At 36.0% G+C, this 18,790-nt stretch overlaps 1 protein-coding gene across 5 annotated transcripts in view; it reads left to right on the forward strand.

Annotated features, from left to right (window-relative positions):
- Positions 1-18,512, forward strand: part of LOC140752792 (RNA-binding protein Musashi homolog Rbp6) — a 131,816-nt gene extending 113,304 nt beyond the window's left edge. The window contains exons 1-4 of one of the 5 annotated variants that reach the window (XM_073087143.1): positions 6,545-6,670; positions 6,843-6,997; positions 8,768-8,952; positions 14,013-18,512. In XM_073087143.1, coding sequence (XP_072943244.1) covers positions 6,651-6,670; positions 6,843-6,997; positions 8,768-8,952; positions 14,013-14,693 — 1,041 coding nt within the window. In that variant the 5' untranslated portion in view covers positions 6,545-6,650 and the 3' untranslated portion in view covers positions 14,694-18,512. Of the gene's footprint in view, positions 1-6,544; positions 6,671-6,842; positions 6,998-8,767; positions 8,953-14,012 lie in introns of those variants that run through there. The other 4 variants (XM_073087139.1, XM_073087141.1, XM_073087140.1 and 1 more) reach the window with 4 other exon arrangements.
- Positions 18,513-18,790: the final 278 nt, after the last annotated feature.

Genomic DNA, 18,790 nt, shown 5'->3' on the forward strand with positions numbered 1-18,790 from the left:
GAAGTAACAAAATACAGTATTATGTTTAAAAAAAAAGGAAATGCGTTTTATCAATATGAGCTACTGTTTGTCAAAGAACTTGCGAATAGGCCAGACTAGGCTTGAACCAATTAAAGTATTTGTACTATTGCCAATATCTAAGAAGCGACTCTGTTTTACTTTTGATTAGCTCATAACTTCTAAAGTTAATCTAGGTGTAATATAAAAATTGCTAGAGTCTGAATCTATTCTAATTAGAATGGGTAAGTCTAAGTCTATGAGTGTACGTTAGATTATGTGTAAGCGTGATAATAAAAGGACTTTAGGCCTTAATTCTTTGTTCCATTACTCGACTAAGAAGGAAGGCGTCTATAAGAATATCTAAAAAAGTACTCGTGTGTATAGTATTCGTAGCATCTACACATTATTAGCCTAAAGTGCTTTCTTAAGAAGAATTGCTATAAATATTTCAAAGTGCTAGAAGTTCTATTACAAACAAAAGTGAAAATTGTGCTAGTTTGAAAGTATTGCTACATTACATATACTACGTGCGTTTACTATTTCAGATAGGTGTGTAAGCTTCATAAATAACTGTAATAAAGTCTAAATGTTGATTAGATTAAAACATAAAATTCGTCTACTGTGCGCTAGGGGTGAGATGGGTTATTCGCCTGAAAGAAAATGGCCGTATCGTCGTTGGATGCAGCCAAAGATGGCGCGCATGCGCGGTGGCCCGCTCGATACATGCACCCTCCGGTCATAAACCATTAATCTCACTCATTTTAACCTATCTCGGCTCGATTCTCATGAACATAAGCATGCAACACTTGCACAGATAAAGAAACACTTTAAACAGATAACACACACTAGGCACAGGTTAGCTCGGTCTTCTTTGCCGCTCCCATCTGTTTGTCTACCTGCGAACAGAAACTTATCACAAAACACGAAATTTCCGCAATTTTGGGCAATATTCTTCTTGATTCTTGTAGTTCTGATGATAGTGCTACGCCTCCACCGGCTTGTCCGGGCGCAGCAGTAGCCTGTACGTACTGCTGTGACAGGACAATATGGCGGAGACGCGCGAGGCGGCGGCGGCGGGCGTCGGGCAGCGTGTGAGGAGCGCGTGAGGCAGCGTGGACGAGCGCCGCGCCCCACCGCCCCGCGCACGCGCCAAGCACCCTCCACCCCCGACCACCCCACCACACCCTCAATGAACACCCTCAATCAACTATCGATTTTCCACTACAAAAAACGTTAATTCATTATCCCTATTTCATCCCAGTGTCTTACTCCACATCTCGAATGCACACACATGAAAAATATTTTTTAAAAAGTTGCAAAACTTGTCTATGCTCGATTTGGGTTATAGGTCGTTGACCTCACCGATTCGCCTACCACGTAACCTATTGCGTTCGGGGCGGAATACGCGAGCCTGGATTTTGTTGAAGAGCTCGCACCGGCGCGTTTCATTTCACGTGAAGTGTTATTCACACCGCTCTGGCTGGCTGTAAAAGCCACTGATTCATTTAGCTTTGCCACAAGAAAACGGCGAGGGTATAATCGCGGGTTTTTTGAACTAATTGCTTTGTTAAATACTTTTAAAGTTGCTCTTGTGTGTTTTCACAACTACACCATCATTAAAGGTGTTAAAATTATTGTTTGGAGTTTATTCACATTTAGCATCGTAGCAAAAGTAATCGTGAAACTTAAATAGTAAATAAGAGACGCCTCCCGTTAATTGTGTAATTCCGTAAATGTAGTCATTCTTAAGATCGAATTTAGGCTAGACATCCACTTAAGTAACGAATTTGGGTTATTTATTGTGATTGGACGTTCATGTACTTATCCTTGTATATTTATTCTATCCAACATCAATGCGGACACACCCATATCATAGCAAATTATCGGTAATACGATTTTATTGAACACATAATCGAATTGGATTAAATGTTTTAAGTCTTTGTTTAAATTTTATATAAATAAGCATACAATAAGCATACTTTATCACTAAAATGACATCAAATATAAGTCTATATTTTTTATAATAAACAGCGTCCTATTGTGGGATATATTTATAAGCTCTTTTAAGCGAAAACTTTATCGGTGATGGCTACGATACACTATCCCACTGGCAATCAGCCCGAAGCTGCTTTTATGCGAAAAATGCAGAACTTTTATGATCGCAAATAGATATCTATTTTTAACTCTGTATTTTTCTCTTACATAATGGCACTTGAAGCCGTTTGTTCTATGTACAGACAGAGTTCCGCTCTTTTTTCCGCATATATGCCGTCTCGTGCACGCTAGAACTGTATTTTAGTTTTTATTTTATCTGTAGAATTGTGGGCACAGACAAAAAGATTCAATAATAAGCAAGTAATATACCGGCTATAGGAAGGAAAACTTATCAATGTAGTTGTTAACAGCTTATCGGAAATATATATTAATTGTCCAACCATCCGAGATGATGATGATGATGATGATGAGAGATGAGAGCGTATTTGTACAAAGATTTGATAGTGTCCACTTTATAGTGTATATTTTTTATCTCTTTGGCTTGGACAGACATTATCTGGTCACAAAAATGAATCGCGGTAACAACACAACCTATCAAGACGAAAAGTAGATCTTTCAAAGTAGAACCAACCATACACACATAATTTCATTGAAATCAGTTAAACGATTTTGGATACTGGCAAATATTATAATTATAACAACAGTGACATGTGATTTGTTTGTACGACGATAGGATAAAAACGAACTAGGAACTAAATAAGAAATAATTACAAACTATAATAATTTTTATAGTTTGTTATTATTTATTATTTCGTTCCTAGTTAATATCTTTATAACGTTATAAATAATTAATAGCTGCACTAATTTCAATCACGTTTGATGATTAATGGAAACGCTTGACATGACGTCTCAAAAGCGATATAAACTAAGCGTTGAATAGAATTTAATCAATATTAAATTTTTGGATATTGCTTAAACTGCTGTTTTCTAAATGGTAAATTGTAATTAATTTATTAAGCATCATTGCGAAAGTTTAAACAATTCTCGTGCGTTATAATTGATTAAGAGATTAAATACAGTTGATTGGTTATGAACTACTAGCGTAATTTTTACTTCAAGTTGATGTTCTGGTACTTTGATTGATAGATCAATCTTGAATGCAAAACATTCGAGTCCTAGATTTTAATGTCATCAATGGCTACAACGTAAAGGAAACGTAAGGAAAGTTTTGTGTGGCGGTGGTGCCTCCGCCTAAATTGGAACGCCTCGGGTAAGGACGCCTCTCCTACTACAGACTTTTATGAGGAACACAGCTATGCTTAACACTGATGTTATTAGGCATAAATAGTTATGGTACCTATGTTCTGAGCCGAACCACAAGGGGTTCTACCTTCAAAAATGCCTTGGTCTACATTTATCAGTATTTCATTTCACATCGCCGTTTCACCTTTGACCGAACAAGTGTTACAATTATGATTAGGTAATCAGTATCAAAAACCCGTAAACTTTCTCGATACGCAATCAATTGAACTTTTTACCATAACCAATCGACTGTAAGTAGTTTTTGCGGTGGGTTTTTGTGCGTATAATTGTTGACAATCGTATTGCCGAAACTTTAATATTGTGTTGATGAACTGTAATAACTTAGGGTACACTTGTGCAATGGTTCCGTTACCTAATGTTTTGCGTTTGCGTGAAACATCTAAAAGGTAAAATGCTTTGTGGTTCGGTTCCTGAGAAACCACCACAACAATGTTTGCCTTATAACAGTGATAAGCGCTGTAGTGTGCTACATACATTTACTACATATACATACGAGATTTAGATCAACCTAGTCCTTAGATATAATGCGTTTGAATCCGATCCCATCAAGATTGTTTGATCAAGTGGAATGTATGGTAAAAATATGTACATATTTTTTTATTTCATACAAGAATAACTGTACTAAAGAAATTAGTTACTGTCTCTTACTTACCATTAAAATGTCAAACCACAATATTCTAGGTACATTTGTGCAAATGTTACATATTTCAAAAGGTATGTATTACATAATTCAGGAAGTATTATTGCATACATTTACTCGTAAGTCTGAAATTAAACTTTGATAACCACGTATGATTGTACACGAGTAAAAATGATAATAATGCATATTTTTGACTCATACCAGCATCAAAGGGACAGTAGAAAGGTTTCACGACTGAAAGAACCCCACATTACATTAGGAAGATAAATTGCCAACGTCCACTCTGATTTATGCCAAAGAATCTCAGAAAAAGATCTTTTGAACATCCATCACAACTTGTAAAGGGATTTTTCTCCTGAATTGTAATTCAGGTATTTGTTATGCTAATCGGGTATTAAGAGTTAGAAACCACAGGTGTTTTACGTTTGAGAAATTACGTCTACGTTTTATAATTACACGCAAAGACCCTTCAGCCTAAATTAAAACTTCTAACCAAAATAACAGTAAATCTTGTAGACAAAAATAACTTGGAAAATGTAAAAAGAGATGCTTTAAACATAAATCAAGTACGTCGGAGTATCTTGAACGCAGAGATCCTGGCAGATATTTTAGCATCAAAGGAACAATAACTTTTGCTTAAATTTGTCGAATAAACTCAAATATTTGGAGACAGCACCGCGAAAACCAGGAGCGTAAAGAAACGAGTATTGCACGATTGACACCCCTTTGTACATGAACGAGATACAGTAGCGAAGAGGGGAGGACATGTGAGATTTCTTATGCATGAAGCTGCGTGTTAGAAAGAGACGCATCTGAGATGGAATGCGCAACTCAGAGGGTAATTTTTGTGGAGCAGCTGGAAGGATAAGTTCATTTTCAACAAAATAAAAGGTTTTCCGGTTTTCTATTCCATACCAACGCCAGTCTATATCACATAAGTTCTTGTACTAGACTTGTTCTGTGTTCAGAATGGATATAAAAGTACAGAGTTCGTTGAACTCAATTGTATATAAACTTTTATTGATTTTTTATTATAGTCACGCCGCGTAACAATTAGAGGGAGTAATGAAACGGTTCCAGATGATGTCATCACTGAGTTTTCGCTACTATGTTTAGGTTTCACTTATTTTTGTTATACATTTATAGAATTTCAATCATATGAGCGTGTTGATGTTGTTGCCTATTTTTCGTATACTGCGAAGCATCTCGCGCTAAGTACTGGAGGAGTAAATGGTTGATGATGGTACTTCATTAAGCTATTCAAAATGGTAGAACCTTTCTTAATTCGACTCCGAATTCAAACAGCCTTCTATACCGAGAAACGAAACATTTTTCAAAATTATTTCGGACCACCCCTCTTAGCATAGGACAAGAACAAATTGCTACAGCTGTAGCTACTCCCATGTTCTAAACATTCTTATTTTTTTGTTAGCAGTATGACTTACATTTGCAAAGGAGCAGCAAATTTATGCCGTTCTTACCACTGCAGCAGTATTTTAAGTAAAATAATCTAAACTTTATGCATATGTGTGTAAACAGGTCTCAAGCTTCAAAAATAGAACTGATTTACATACTCGTGACATGGAATATACTTACCTCCATATCTTGGTCTACTTACATTTAAATAAGACAAGCGGTGGCACTTTTTAGTTTGACTACGGAAGCACTGCTGGCACATTTATTTTTACCATAAAATAGAAGCTGTGATAGCATAGTGGTTGGAACGTGGCCTCTCCCTCGTTTTTTTAAGAGGGGATGTAGCCAACATTGGGACAGTGCTGTGTAGATGATGATGAAATATAAATTTTGAAAGACTGTAGCCATAAAATATTACACGCGTTTCCTGTTCTTAATTTAAATGTGCAGTGGTGCATTTATATGTTATGAAAATTTGTCGTACTACATAAAAGTTTGCCTGGATTTTTTGAAAAAATGCTGATTGTATACCACGTCGTGCGTGATTTTTTGAGTAAAATCTTCTATTACTGAGTAAATCCCATCTAAATTCATTAAAAAAATAAGTTACAACCTAAAATAACAAAGATATTTTTAAAACATTTTTTGCTTTTCGATTTTCATTTAAATTGAACAGTTGATCATTGATACAGTCACTGACTTTACTGTATAGAAGTAGGTATTGAAAATAGTTAGACGACTAAAAAGGACAAAAAATTCTTAAGAAAACTGATTGTGAAAGTATCGTATTATTCGATATTTAGTTTGCAGTTGGATCCAAAGTTACGTTATCCGAAGAAATGAGACTCGCCAAATAATGAGCAAACTTCTAAAGACTCTTTAAGTTAAAGTAGAACGGACACTTTTGTTACAATTACAATGCCAACTTGAAATGACACAACTTTTGTTATAAGGAACAAGTATTTATTGTACTCAATATCTTAACTCGATGCGGTCGTGTGTCGTTTTACAAAGGGGTTAAAACAGGTTGTTGAAAATAGTTTATTCATTTTTTATTATTTGTGACATTATGCAAAATAATTTTACTTCACGTAACAATTTACGTTCTGTTATTGTGTCTATGTTAATATTGTTAATGTTTGACAGGTGTCAGTGACAGTGAAAAACTGAAAAAAAGTATTGTTTTGAATTTTAAATTGTTCAATTTATTCTCAACATAATAAACTTTAAAATAACATTGTTTAATTTAACGTAAAGTAGTTTGAATTAATGAAGAATGATTGCGCTGTTTAACCTGTAATGCTTTTTGTGTATTAATAATATTTATTTTTGTTTTTAATTCATAATACTGGCCGTTAGTAAAAAAATTAAAAACAAAAGTCGCTTGTAAATCGAGTGAAAGCGTCACTAGTTTCGTTTGAACCGCGTCAGTTGGTGAGTGAGTTGTAAAGATGATGGTGTATTCCAGCGGCGCGCTGGGCGGTGTGGAGGTGCTGGATGGTGGATTAGTGGGTGGCGAGCTGACTGCTCATGTGCTGAGCGCCCAAGCAGCGGCCCACGCTGCGGCGACCGCTGCCGCCCATCAGCAACAGCAGCAAATCGCGGTGCAACAGATAAGTAAGGGTAAAACGGTTTTTTTTTCTTAAATTTAAGCTATCGTAGTGACTTAGTTTTGATTTCCCGCGCATTTGTAAATCTGTGCTAATGCAATTTCAAGTTATTATACTAATTCCATTGACTAATTCTAAGTTTCTTGGAAAATCACTTTTATTGAAAGTAGTGATCCAAACAGTTTTGTTTGAGTTGATCTCGAACCTGGGTTGTTAAAGTGTTTAACCATAGATTTAATAAGGATTACTCACTCCTAACAAGAAAATGCACCTAGTTTTGAAAATTGAAATTGAGCCATCAAATAGTTTTGCCACATGGCCGTGCTAAAATGTCCCTAAAATATTTTAAATAATCATTTATTTATTATATAAATTACACAGTATTAGTTATTTATTCGTAAATTTTCTTTAAAAGTGTTTTTATTTGTCAAGAATTAAAAAAAAGAACTTACTAATAAGCTGTTTGTGACTTCATTCAATTTCAAGGCGGCGAAGTATCTTTACTAATCTATGTGTTTCAGTTTTTACCCAAGCTTGGATGTAGCTTTGATAAATATAGATACCTACTTTGCCGCCTTGAAATTAAATGAACCATAAAAAGGCTGGTTTGTCAGTTATTTTTTTGAATTCTTGACAAATAAAAACATTTTTAGAGAAAATTTATGAATAAATTAGTAATACTGCGTAATTGACATAGTAAATAAATAAGTATGTTAAATATTTTAGGGATATTTTAGCACGGAGATGTGGCAAAACTATTTCAATTCTCAAAACCGGTTACCTTTTCTTGAAAGGAGTAAGTAAGTAATCTTTGCAAATCTATGGCATATAAATACAATTTTCAGTGAAAAGTTAATATTTTGAATGCCTTTTAGCCTTTAATTTTATTCATATTTATTAATGTATTGTATTGTATATGAATCTTATCTCAATCAATAACACTAATTTTATATACGATCCATAATTGTATATGAGAAAATATACAATACAATATTTGTTGCAAACTGTACCATCTGATTCTATGATTATGATGATTGCATTCTACCTTACGGTAAGTGGATACTGCCTCCAATGGATTGTGGTCAACCCCAGATAAGATTAGATTCCTACTTGGAGTAGATCACAGATGCATTGCTATCCTTGAGGATTAAGATGGAATTCTTGATAAGTATGTCTCCCTTAACAAACCCTTGAAACCAGAACACAGCTTAACACTGCTGTTTTATCAGAAATAGGTGGGTTGGTGGTTCGGTTGCCCCAAACTATTCTACAACCTTCGTAGTGTGGAGCTGGGGCTACATTGTACCACACAATTTTATTTATAAAACAAACACTTATTTTATTTTACACATTTTCACACACCATTTGTTATTTATTAATCAAAGAGTCTTGTTTGAATACTCACTTTTTCACACACAACAATTTAAACAAATTCATTAAATATCCTGTTTAAACTCATCATCATCATCATATACATTGGTATAGTTTGCGCCAAACTGCTAGTCCTCTCTCAATATAGAAATGAGTCACGTCAAATAACAAATTGTAGATATTAGCGGGATGAAGACAGCCCGGGACCCCTCATAGCACCCATCCAATGCCTGTTCTCGCCCACAAATGGCTGCGTTAGTATACCCTTACGTTGCTACCGAATATATACTTGTAGTTGTACGCAACAACTTCAGTGCGGACTAGCAGTTTGGCGCAGACTATAGTATACACAAGCAAACTTGTTAAAATTTAAACTACAAAAATGCTTAAATTAACAACATTTCACACACAGAAACGTCTCCATCATCAGGCCGCTCGACACCGGTACCGACGGGCACAGGGACCACCTCCCCGTCGCCCTCCAAGCTCTTCGTCGGCGGCCTCAGTTGGCAGACCAGCTCGGAGAAGCTGCGGGAGTACTTCGCGATGTTCGGCGCTGTCACCGATGTGCTGATCATGAAGGATCCCGTCACACAGGTGAGATGGGGGAATGTGGTGGTGGAAGGGCCTGAGACAAGCTGGTTTTGTTTTTAGTATATACAGTAAATTTTTCAAATGGACCTTCAGGGCCAAATCTGGAACTATAAGGATTAGTGAGAAATGCTGAAAGGAGTTACAAGGTCGATTTTGATAAAAAATGAAACTGTATCATTCAAATTTTATTTAATATATCTAGCCGAGAATCGAAGTGGCTCATTTTGAAAAAAAAACAGTATTATTCCATCATTGGATAGTCTCGCTTATAAGGATCAAATTTTGGAAAGGAATAATATATGACAAACTGAAGGAAAACGACAATTTTGAACAAAATACATATTATTTTTTCATACATTGTCAAACTAATCCTTAACTAACTAATTCTTCAATGTTATTATGGAACCCTAAAAAAGGGATTCTAGACTACATTCCCATAGGTTGAAAAAAAGCAAACCCCATTTATATGTCTGAACCAAAGGGAGTTTAAACTCGAAACTGTTGTCTTAATTTCAAATGTTTTGTGGTTGATAAAATACCAATAAAATTGTATGATAAATACATATTCTATATTGCATAATAATATGTCAGATTTCCCTATTCTCAATTTACTTTGTATAAATTCGCCGTTTAATGAACAGGCTAGCCTCTTTACTAAATGTCAGTTTTAACAAGATGTTTGGATAACTTCAATAGCGTGATTCTGGAACATGTGGCGCCATCTCTTGTAGATTTATTTAAAAGGCTCTTTCACCATCTTTAATTATATATGTAATATTATTTTACAATTTCTCAATTTACTAGCAATATATAATAACTTTATGATTTTTTTTTAAGTATACTGCAAAACTTGGAGTAACTTTGTAATTGATATTATTTAATATAGTAATACTATATTATACTACTATATATAATAATAAGTAAGCTTCTTCTCCATAACGAAACACCTTGTGAAGTGGTGGTAGTTGTATTGACATTCAAAAAGTGCTCTGTGAAGAACCTATATTGAATAAAAAATTTGATATCAAAACTTTTGCTTGTGTAAATCTTGTAAGGTTTATAAAAGGAAGCGACATCAGGTGCTCTGTAGTTGGATGGGTGACCGCTAGTGGCCACACAAGTAGTCTTTTTTGCTACGGTTTTTTTAAATGCAAATTGAATGACAAGTTATAGTCGGGACCGACGTCTTTACGTACTATCCGAAATAGAAGCGCGTATGAAATTTTGCCACCGACGGTCACCTATTCAACTATTGACTGTGCTCGATGTTGCTTAATTTCCTTAATCAATTGAGATCTGCACAAGTTATGCGTGTTTTGTAAGAAAAAGTTGTAAGTGAGTAAGTTACTCAAAGTGTTGTACTCATATATTAGGTATAAGAGTATAAATATATTAAAATGTTTCTTCTGAGACAGCAATATAGGGATCGTCGGCAGCGAGGTCCACTATCGGTCAGTGATTATTTCGAAATTGGATTGGAAAATAATTTAAATAGATGTAGGATACTTACTCACTTTGAAAATGTGAAGTTGATGTGTTGTGGACAAAAATATTTAGTTTTTTTAACTATATAAAGTGTTTTAAAGTTGATTAAACTCATTTTTATATGTGTTTGGTGATAGAATTTTTAAGGTGGTAGAACCCTTTGTGGTTCGACTCCGGCGGCACCACCGCTACACCTGTTTCTGTTATAACAGCAGTGTTAGCGCTGCTGTGTGAGTTTGAAGTGTGGTAAGAGACATACTTATCCGAGGCGTTCCAGCTTAGTCCTTAGGGGTAGCGGCGCATCTGTGGCCCACCTCAGGTAGGAATATCTAATCCTATCTGAGGTTGATTATAGATGTCCATGGGCGGCAGTAGCCACTTACCATCAGGTGGACTGCATGCTCGTCTGCTACTCCTATATTATAAACAAAAAAAAAGTTTGTGGTTCGACTCGGGCGGCACTACCGCCACACCTGTTTCTGTTATAACAGCAGTGTAGCGCTGCTGTGTTCTGGTTTGAAGTGTGGTAAGGGAGACGTACTTATCTGAGGCGTTCCAGCTTAGTCCTTAGGGGTTGCGATCCATCTGTATAGACCCGTTTCATGAGCGGCAGTAGTCACTTACCATCAGGTGGACTGCATCATCTGCTGCTCTTATATTATAAAAAAAACACGTGGTGAAGCAGTCACCATACTGGTCTAACACGCAGTGGGTCCTGGGTTCGATTACCGGGTAGCCAGTAGTCTAAATGATGAATTTAGATTTCTGTCCTGGGTCTGGGTGTTTGTGTATTTGTCTTTGTGTGTGTGTACATGACATGGAATTATATTATGGTGCTATGAGTGTAGAAAGCATTATGTGTGAGCGACCTCAGGTAGTATAGGAATTATAATTCTATCTGGGGTTGATTACAGATGTCCATACGGCAGTAGTCACTTACCATCAGCTGAACTGCATGCTCGCCTGCTACTCCCTTTAAAAAAGGCATAAAAGTTCTATCACCTTTAAATTTAAATATAGAAAATATATATGATATTTTTTTTATTTTTCTTATATTTTTGTTCACAGCGCAATAAAAAGTATTATAATAGTTGGGCTATGGTTGAAATAACTATCTTTATATATAATAAATATAACGTAGGTATGTACGTACACTGAAGTCCATAGTGGAGGCATGCTAGACAACTAACTTCGGTAAATTTGATTAACAGTATTGTACCGGCTCTTTTCAAACATCTAACACTTCTTTAGTAGATTACCCTCATAATGGTGTTGCCATGCTAAAAAAACAAAAATACACTTTGAAAAACTAAAAAAACACGCTTTTATGACAAAATCAACTAAAAAGTATATTAATTGTTTGCAATCTAGTAACTTTGCAATGAACTTTCTCTAAGGCGCTCGAACAATCTCGCCTCGATAATCGTTAATTCTGCGGATGTTGATGAGGGCAATGATACAAAATTATTAAAATCGTGTATTGTCATCGGTTTTTTGATAATTCTTCAAAATTTTGAATTAAACTGAACGTTAACAGTGGATAGAAATCGGGTACAAAGATTCCGTTCGTAGTTAAATACATACATACAACCCAAGCTAATAAAAGCGTGTTAAAAATAATGGAAAATGGTAGTTATATATGGTATTTTTAAATCAAATGTTTTTTTAGTTGTATTTTACCAGTATTTTTTGGTAGAAATTTTATTTCGTAACATGGCAACATTAATGGAAAATTCTTTATACTGTCTCGTGTTCTGTTTTTAACTAATTAGTTAGCTAAATGTATTTTTTTGGATACTGAAAATTGAATAGCTTATTGAGGAGTCACTTTGGAATTAGTTTGAAAGTATAGTTTGTAAAATAGAATGGCGAGACTGAGAAAGCTCAAAAATTGGTAGATTTTTAAGGGTCTGGTAACATTGCTTAGTAGGATATGGTAAAGAATTATTGCTAATGAGTAAAACATACGTTTTAATTGAAATTTGAGTATTACAATAACATTTCAATCGCATGAACTGTAAGTTTGTTAAATCATTTATCAACCATTTTGTAATTAACAAAATTTTGTATCTAGTTTTTCAAAAAAAAATTATTCACCCAACTTGGTTGAAAAATCATCACTTTTTAGGCAAATTTCCCATATAAGTACATGAAAGTTTAAATAGTAGTATAAGTACAGTATAAAGTATAATTTTGGGGTCTGAAATGGTACCACTGTCAAGTCTATATTCCTTTTTAGACGCTGCTGTGTTCTGCTTGAAAAAGTGTGGACGCATGCGTTCTATCTTAGTTTTGGGGAAACTCGTGTTTTATCTCATAGAAATAATTAGGTTTTAAGAAGTAGAACATAAAATAGTTTAGTTTGATCAAAGTATATATTTAATGTACTTTTTTAAAATTGGTAAAAAGGCAGACGTAAAGGAATAGCCGTCGCCTATGATCATTTGCAATACCAGGGGAGTTGGTAATCGTAATTCTGGTTTTGAAGGAGAGCTCCTTTTGTACGAGACCCATGTCATAATTCCCTAAATCGTCATAATCGAGAGGAAATTCAATTAAATGTCGCACATTTGATACAGAAATCAAACTAAATTAACATTGCTCATGAAGTACCTTATATATACCTTATAGGATATACGTCGACGTGTAATATAGTACAGGGGTCACACCAATATGTTCAGAAGGTACCGGGTTCGTTCCCGACCAGGCCCTCTAAATGTATTTGTCTGGGTCTACAGTCTGGGTATTTATTTCTATGACACCCATGAAAAAATAAATTGTAATAATTACTTACAATCAACGCCTTAATACTTTTTAAGCAGAACACAACACTGCTATTAGAGGCTGGGGACTCGGCAGTGCGAACGCCAAGTTAGCTCCAATATTCCTTGTGTGCATATTATTTAAGAACACCTAACATATACTTATAGATACACCAGTAATGTTTGAAACTACATACATATTCACTAATTGCAAATATATTCGATCATTTAGGACATACAGTAAGATTGGTGGGAAAGATGTAGCGTTGGGAATCGAATATTTATTGATTTTTTAATGTGTGGTTTTTAGTCTGATCAGTGGCTATTTTTATTATTATCATTAAGCGATATTTTAGTATTTTTTTAAATGTAAATGGCCAATGGTTGGATAGTATTTGAAATGGTACATCCTTATCTCCATTTTGATTATCTATCATCCCTTTATCTTGTTGTGGTTGCGTGTACAAAAATCGCTATGTTGTTTAAATTTCAATTATTTTTGTCATTTCATTTCTATAATTTTAAATAGACTTTTCTTAATTTCATATTCATTAGGTCTTTTTATATTTTTCTTAAAACAGAGTTAAATACTGAAGTTGTAAAGATACAATGGTGAAAATGTACCTTTTGTTTTGTACACCCGAATGGGTAGTACATAAGAAAATATGTTAAATTTAAGATCCATGTATACCACTATGTTCTTGCAAATAAACTAAATTGAATTGAATGACAATCATAGCGATTTTTATATGTGGCAACAATGTTTGCAACAAAAAGCTCAAAGCGCTTCATATACTGAGTGTTCGCCGCGCGCAGCGCTCGCGCGGCTTCGGCTTCATCACGTTCCAGGAGGCGGCCTCCGTGGACAAGGTGCTCGCCATGCCCGTCCACACGCTCGACGGCAAACGCATCGATCCCAAGCACGCGACGCCCAAATCTGCCCCCCGCCCCGCGAAAACCAAGAAGATATTCGTCGGCGGGGTCGGGCAGGACACCTCCGCGGAGGAGGTTCGCGCCTACTTCACTCAATTCGGCCTCGTCGAGGACGCGGTGATGCTGATGGATCAACAGACGAAACGCCACCGCGGCTTCGGTTTCGTGACTTTCCACTCGGAGGAGGCGGTCGAGCGCGTATGTGACATACACTTCCACACTATTAAGAATAAGAAGGTGGAGTGTAAGCGTGCGCAGCCTAAGGAAGCTGTTGCGGCGGCGCCGTTGGCGTTGGGGAAGCGGTTGGTGTTGCGACCTGGGCGTGGGTTGGTGTATGCGGCTGGGGGTGTGGGTGCTGTGCCGACTGTGGGTGCTCACGCGTACCGGTACGCGCCGTACGCGCTGCCGGCGGCCGCGAGCACCGCGCTGGTGGCGCCGCCCGCCCCCGCGCCCGCCCCCGCGCTGCCCCAGTTCGGGGCGGCGTACTCGCTCGCCGGCGTCGACATGTCGTCCTTCCAGGGCGTCGACTGGGGCGCGATGTACGGACTCCCGATGTACATCTAAGCGGACTCACGTCCCGCTAGAGGTCGAAGGTGTTATACGTGTCCCGATTGAACCGACTTTTGAAGTGACGTATGCGCCGACGGGAAGTCGACTAGTCGGATTCGGTCTCGACATGTATAATACCTCCGTGGTCAGATTCGCTCGCAGCTTTTTTTTCTAACAGTTCCTACACTCTTTCGGATTTAGCGCTCGTCTTGCCGCGTCGTGTGGTCTGCTCGATCAGTATTCGGAACGTTTGGTGTTCCGCTCAACGACTTAGGTTAAGTCAACGTTTTTTTTTCTCGACAAGCAATACTAGGCCCAAAGCGGGCCCCGAAGCAAAGATACGCATTTCGTTTTTTTTTTTTAAAGTTAAATATAAGGCGAAGATCTCAGATAATTTAGTTTGAACTATAAAAAAAACTAATTTCTTATTATTATTTGTCTTGGATTTGTAATAGTAGTCTAGATAGTGCACGAACGTTGGCAATATTGATTGATAATTATAATTGATATACTCGCGAAGTGTACGCAATAATGAATCTCATAGCAGTTCTGTATTTTTTATATTATTTAATTTGGAAAGTAAACATACTCTATGCGGTCTGTGGACGCCGGGTGACGCGCGAACGCCCCCCTGTTCTGTTTAATCTGTGCTTTGCAATTTTAAATGATAATACGTCTCGTATCAGTATTATATTTTCGTGCCATTTTTTGAACAGTTTAATATTAAATTGTGCCAAAACGCGTCCTTCCAATTTTGATATTGTGTCTTTCTTGTGTCGTTAGCGTATCGTGAATTTAATTTCAAAATGGCGGAATGTCAAAATGACAGTTACGTTTATAAATCCCAGTGCTAGAATATAAAATATAGATATTATAAAAAAAATAGGTGTTATATTTCATGTGAAATCTCAAGCGGGTCTTGAGTAATTTAAAACTTTAAAATTCCCAATGATTTTACATACAGATTAGTCTAAAAATATTTTAGATTCGATTTAAAATAAATTTTAATAATATCCCCCTATAAATGACACACGGTAGTGCATGAACCAAGTTGTACGATGAAAAATGATTGTGTAAATTAAAATTTAACCCACCGGTATAGTGAATAAAAAAACTAAAAATAAATTACTATAATTAATTTATTACAATACTCAGCCCATTCTATATAGATAGTGCTCAAAATTAGATCATAATCATATACATTCGAATTTAATATGAATAAAAACTTGTCAATAGTAATAAAAAAAAACAAAAGAAAATCTACCGAGGAACATAAAAAAAGATATATGTGAAGTCAACACCGAATAAGTTATCATATATTTTCATTCCCTACAAATAAATATGCCATAAATATATAGAATTAATTAACCCACCCTGAAATAGGAATGAATGTTACAATATACAAACGTAATTTTGACAGAAGTGGGTGGCAATTTATATAGAACCTCCCACCTCCACGTACCCCCACCACTCTTAAACGCTGAGTTGTCGAGAGAATAGAATAACATTTATCAGGGCTGGCTACTTTTATATTGGTCATATTAAACATACACATCGTTATATTTAAGCAAAAAAGCGTGTGTGTATGTATGTATGTTAGAAGTTTTACCTCTTTGTATACATACGACCAATATATGAGAGTAAATAGTAAAACTAAATTATGTGTTACAACGGGGCACGTAACTTCGTCCTAATCTAAAAATACCCTCAGATTTGTTTTCACAAACGCGCCATTAAGTATAGATTCAAATAAATAAATAAACACAATAATAAAATGGCAAATTCAATATTTCGGAATAATAAATTAAAAAATAAAATATCAATTTAAGTACTTATGATACTTACTTACGGCAACTCTTTACAAAAACCCAGTGAAAACTTTTCATAATTGAAAAATCAATATAGAAGAAAAAATCCAATATTGACGCTCAGAATACTGGCTGTCAATACTATTTACAACTGGAAAATTTCCAAAAAGAAAGAATAAACACGCCAACCCTAAAACGCCGCCAGGCCGACGCTATCGATACGCTGCGACGTAGGCGGCCATGACGTCACTGGACGCCGCGCGTCACCCGGCGTCGCCCGTTTCGCTCACACTCTCATACATATCTAACTCGAAGCAATCATTACATGCCATTTATGTATGAAATGTAGAATATAGATGCCCGAAGATGAGTGGTGCGGTGGTCCCGCGGTAATCCGAAGTTTAGAACTAGTTATAGCCGGTTATGTGACGTAACGTGTTGACTAAGATGCTTAGTGGGGGATCCAGGGTTTGTTTTGGGAACTTGACTCAACCAAAGTAGACTTTGATGCTTGGGGTTTCCTTGATGGTGTAATAATTGTCCAAAAAGATGGACGCTTAAGAGCCTTAGACTCTCACCTGGTCCCTAGCCCCTGGATCCACCACTGGCGTTAGATTCATGGCAATAATTTCATAAATACTGTGTTTTCTCAAAAACTCTTACAGTGGTAATCTACAGTCAACTTAATCAAATTTATCATGACCCCGTATTACAAAAGATTGTCGGGTTACCGCAGGTCTACCGTAGTTGGATTTTGTCTTTGAAAATTTGTGGGTAGTGTGGTGTGGGCAGTGTGTCGTAGATTTGATTGTAAATTGAAATGGTTTGATTATATTAGTTTTATCTGTATTATAAGTATTTCTGTGTGCAATTACTTCGATTCTACGTATGTGTAGTGTTTGAAACATTGTTTTATATATGATTCTTTGTATTTGAATGAGTTACTAAGAGGCTATACGTCAGAAAAGACAAAATCCAATTTCCATTCAATTGGTTGAAGCTAAGCGGTAGGCGTGTGCCATACGATTCAATTTTCTATATAATTCCGTGAGGAATAAGTTATATAGGAATGTGCGATTGATGTTATCCAGAAAAATCGCGAATACCCTAATAAAGCTTTGAAACAACTGAAATGGAGGGTACATCTAGATTTGGCAGCGTAACCGCGCAGCTGGCACCATACGGGCGATTTTAGTGAGTACGTTTAATTAGTTTAGCAATTATCAGGGAATGCGCACTAACACCCAGAGTTTCTGAAGACAATAAGCTAAGTATTAAGCCGCCATAGAAACCGCCGCCCGACTTTGCTCGGCCCGGCCCCACGGTGGGCGCCAAAATATGTATGTCACTATATTCTTAGTATTAATATCGGTTTGGGCCTGATTTCGTCGACTATTGACTAATCTATTGCGATTTCTCATATTGTAATGTATACTTACGTATTTTTTATATATTTTTTTTTACACGAAAAGGTAAGTTTTTATGACTTTTTGTGACGGTAGTTCGTATTGTAAAAATAAGGGCTTCTTTGCTTGTCTCAGTATCGAAATTCGATGAAGGAAGTTAAAATCTTTTCTCGATGTAAATTTCTTTGCCATTAAACAAAATGTTTATTCAAATTTTAACGGAAAAGAACCTTTTTTTAGCAAATCGAAGGAGCCCAATTTGAATTTCAGATTCGATATAATGCTATATTTTCCTGCGAAACATATCTGTAATTTTGAGTTTTAGTTATTTTGTGCTATTCGAACTTTATGTCGTAAGGTAACGTACTTAACTTTTTTCTGATTAGTATAGTGTATCTTGCAAGCAATACTCGAAATGGTATACTCTGTGATTAGAAAAGTATTAATACTATAATTATGATAATAATCTAAAATATTTAAAAGACGATTGATGGTTGTGTTTGTGCAATTCCTAGGTTTAAGTGGATCTTTCGGGGACTAAGTCTCTGTCATGTACTTAATGACATACAGAAAGCAATTAAAATTAGCTAACGATTGAAATGTCGTTCAAAGTCTCAAAACATTGAATTTAAAACAGAAATAAGTTGGTTGGGGTTGTAACAGAGTCGAATAAAACTGTATGATTGTAGGTAGGTTCAATTTGTCATATTTATTAAAATTGACGACATCATCAGCATTTCTCAAATCCGTCTGAGCAAGAAAAGTTTTTGTACAAACCAAAAAAGTTATTTTCAATTTTTGAAAGGCTCTTAAAAGAGTGAGTAATATACCTATTTAAACATCAATGTTCTACATGTAAACCAAGTATGTCTTTCGTCTTTCAAATTATTGCGTACGG

This window comes from Epargyreus clarus, unplaced genomic scaffold (genome assembly GCF_041222505.1).
Source record: "Epargyreus clarus isolate Ecla_fem2 unplaced genomic scaffold, WU_Ecla_fem_2.2 ptg000025l, whole genome shotgun sequence".
Lineage (NCBI taxonomy): Eukaryota > Metazoa > Arthropoda > Insecta > Lepidoptera > Hesperiidae > Epargyreus > Epargyreus clarus.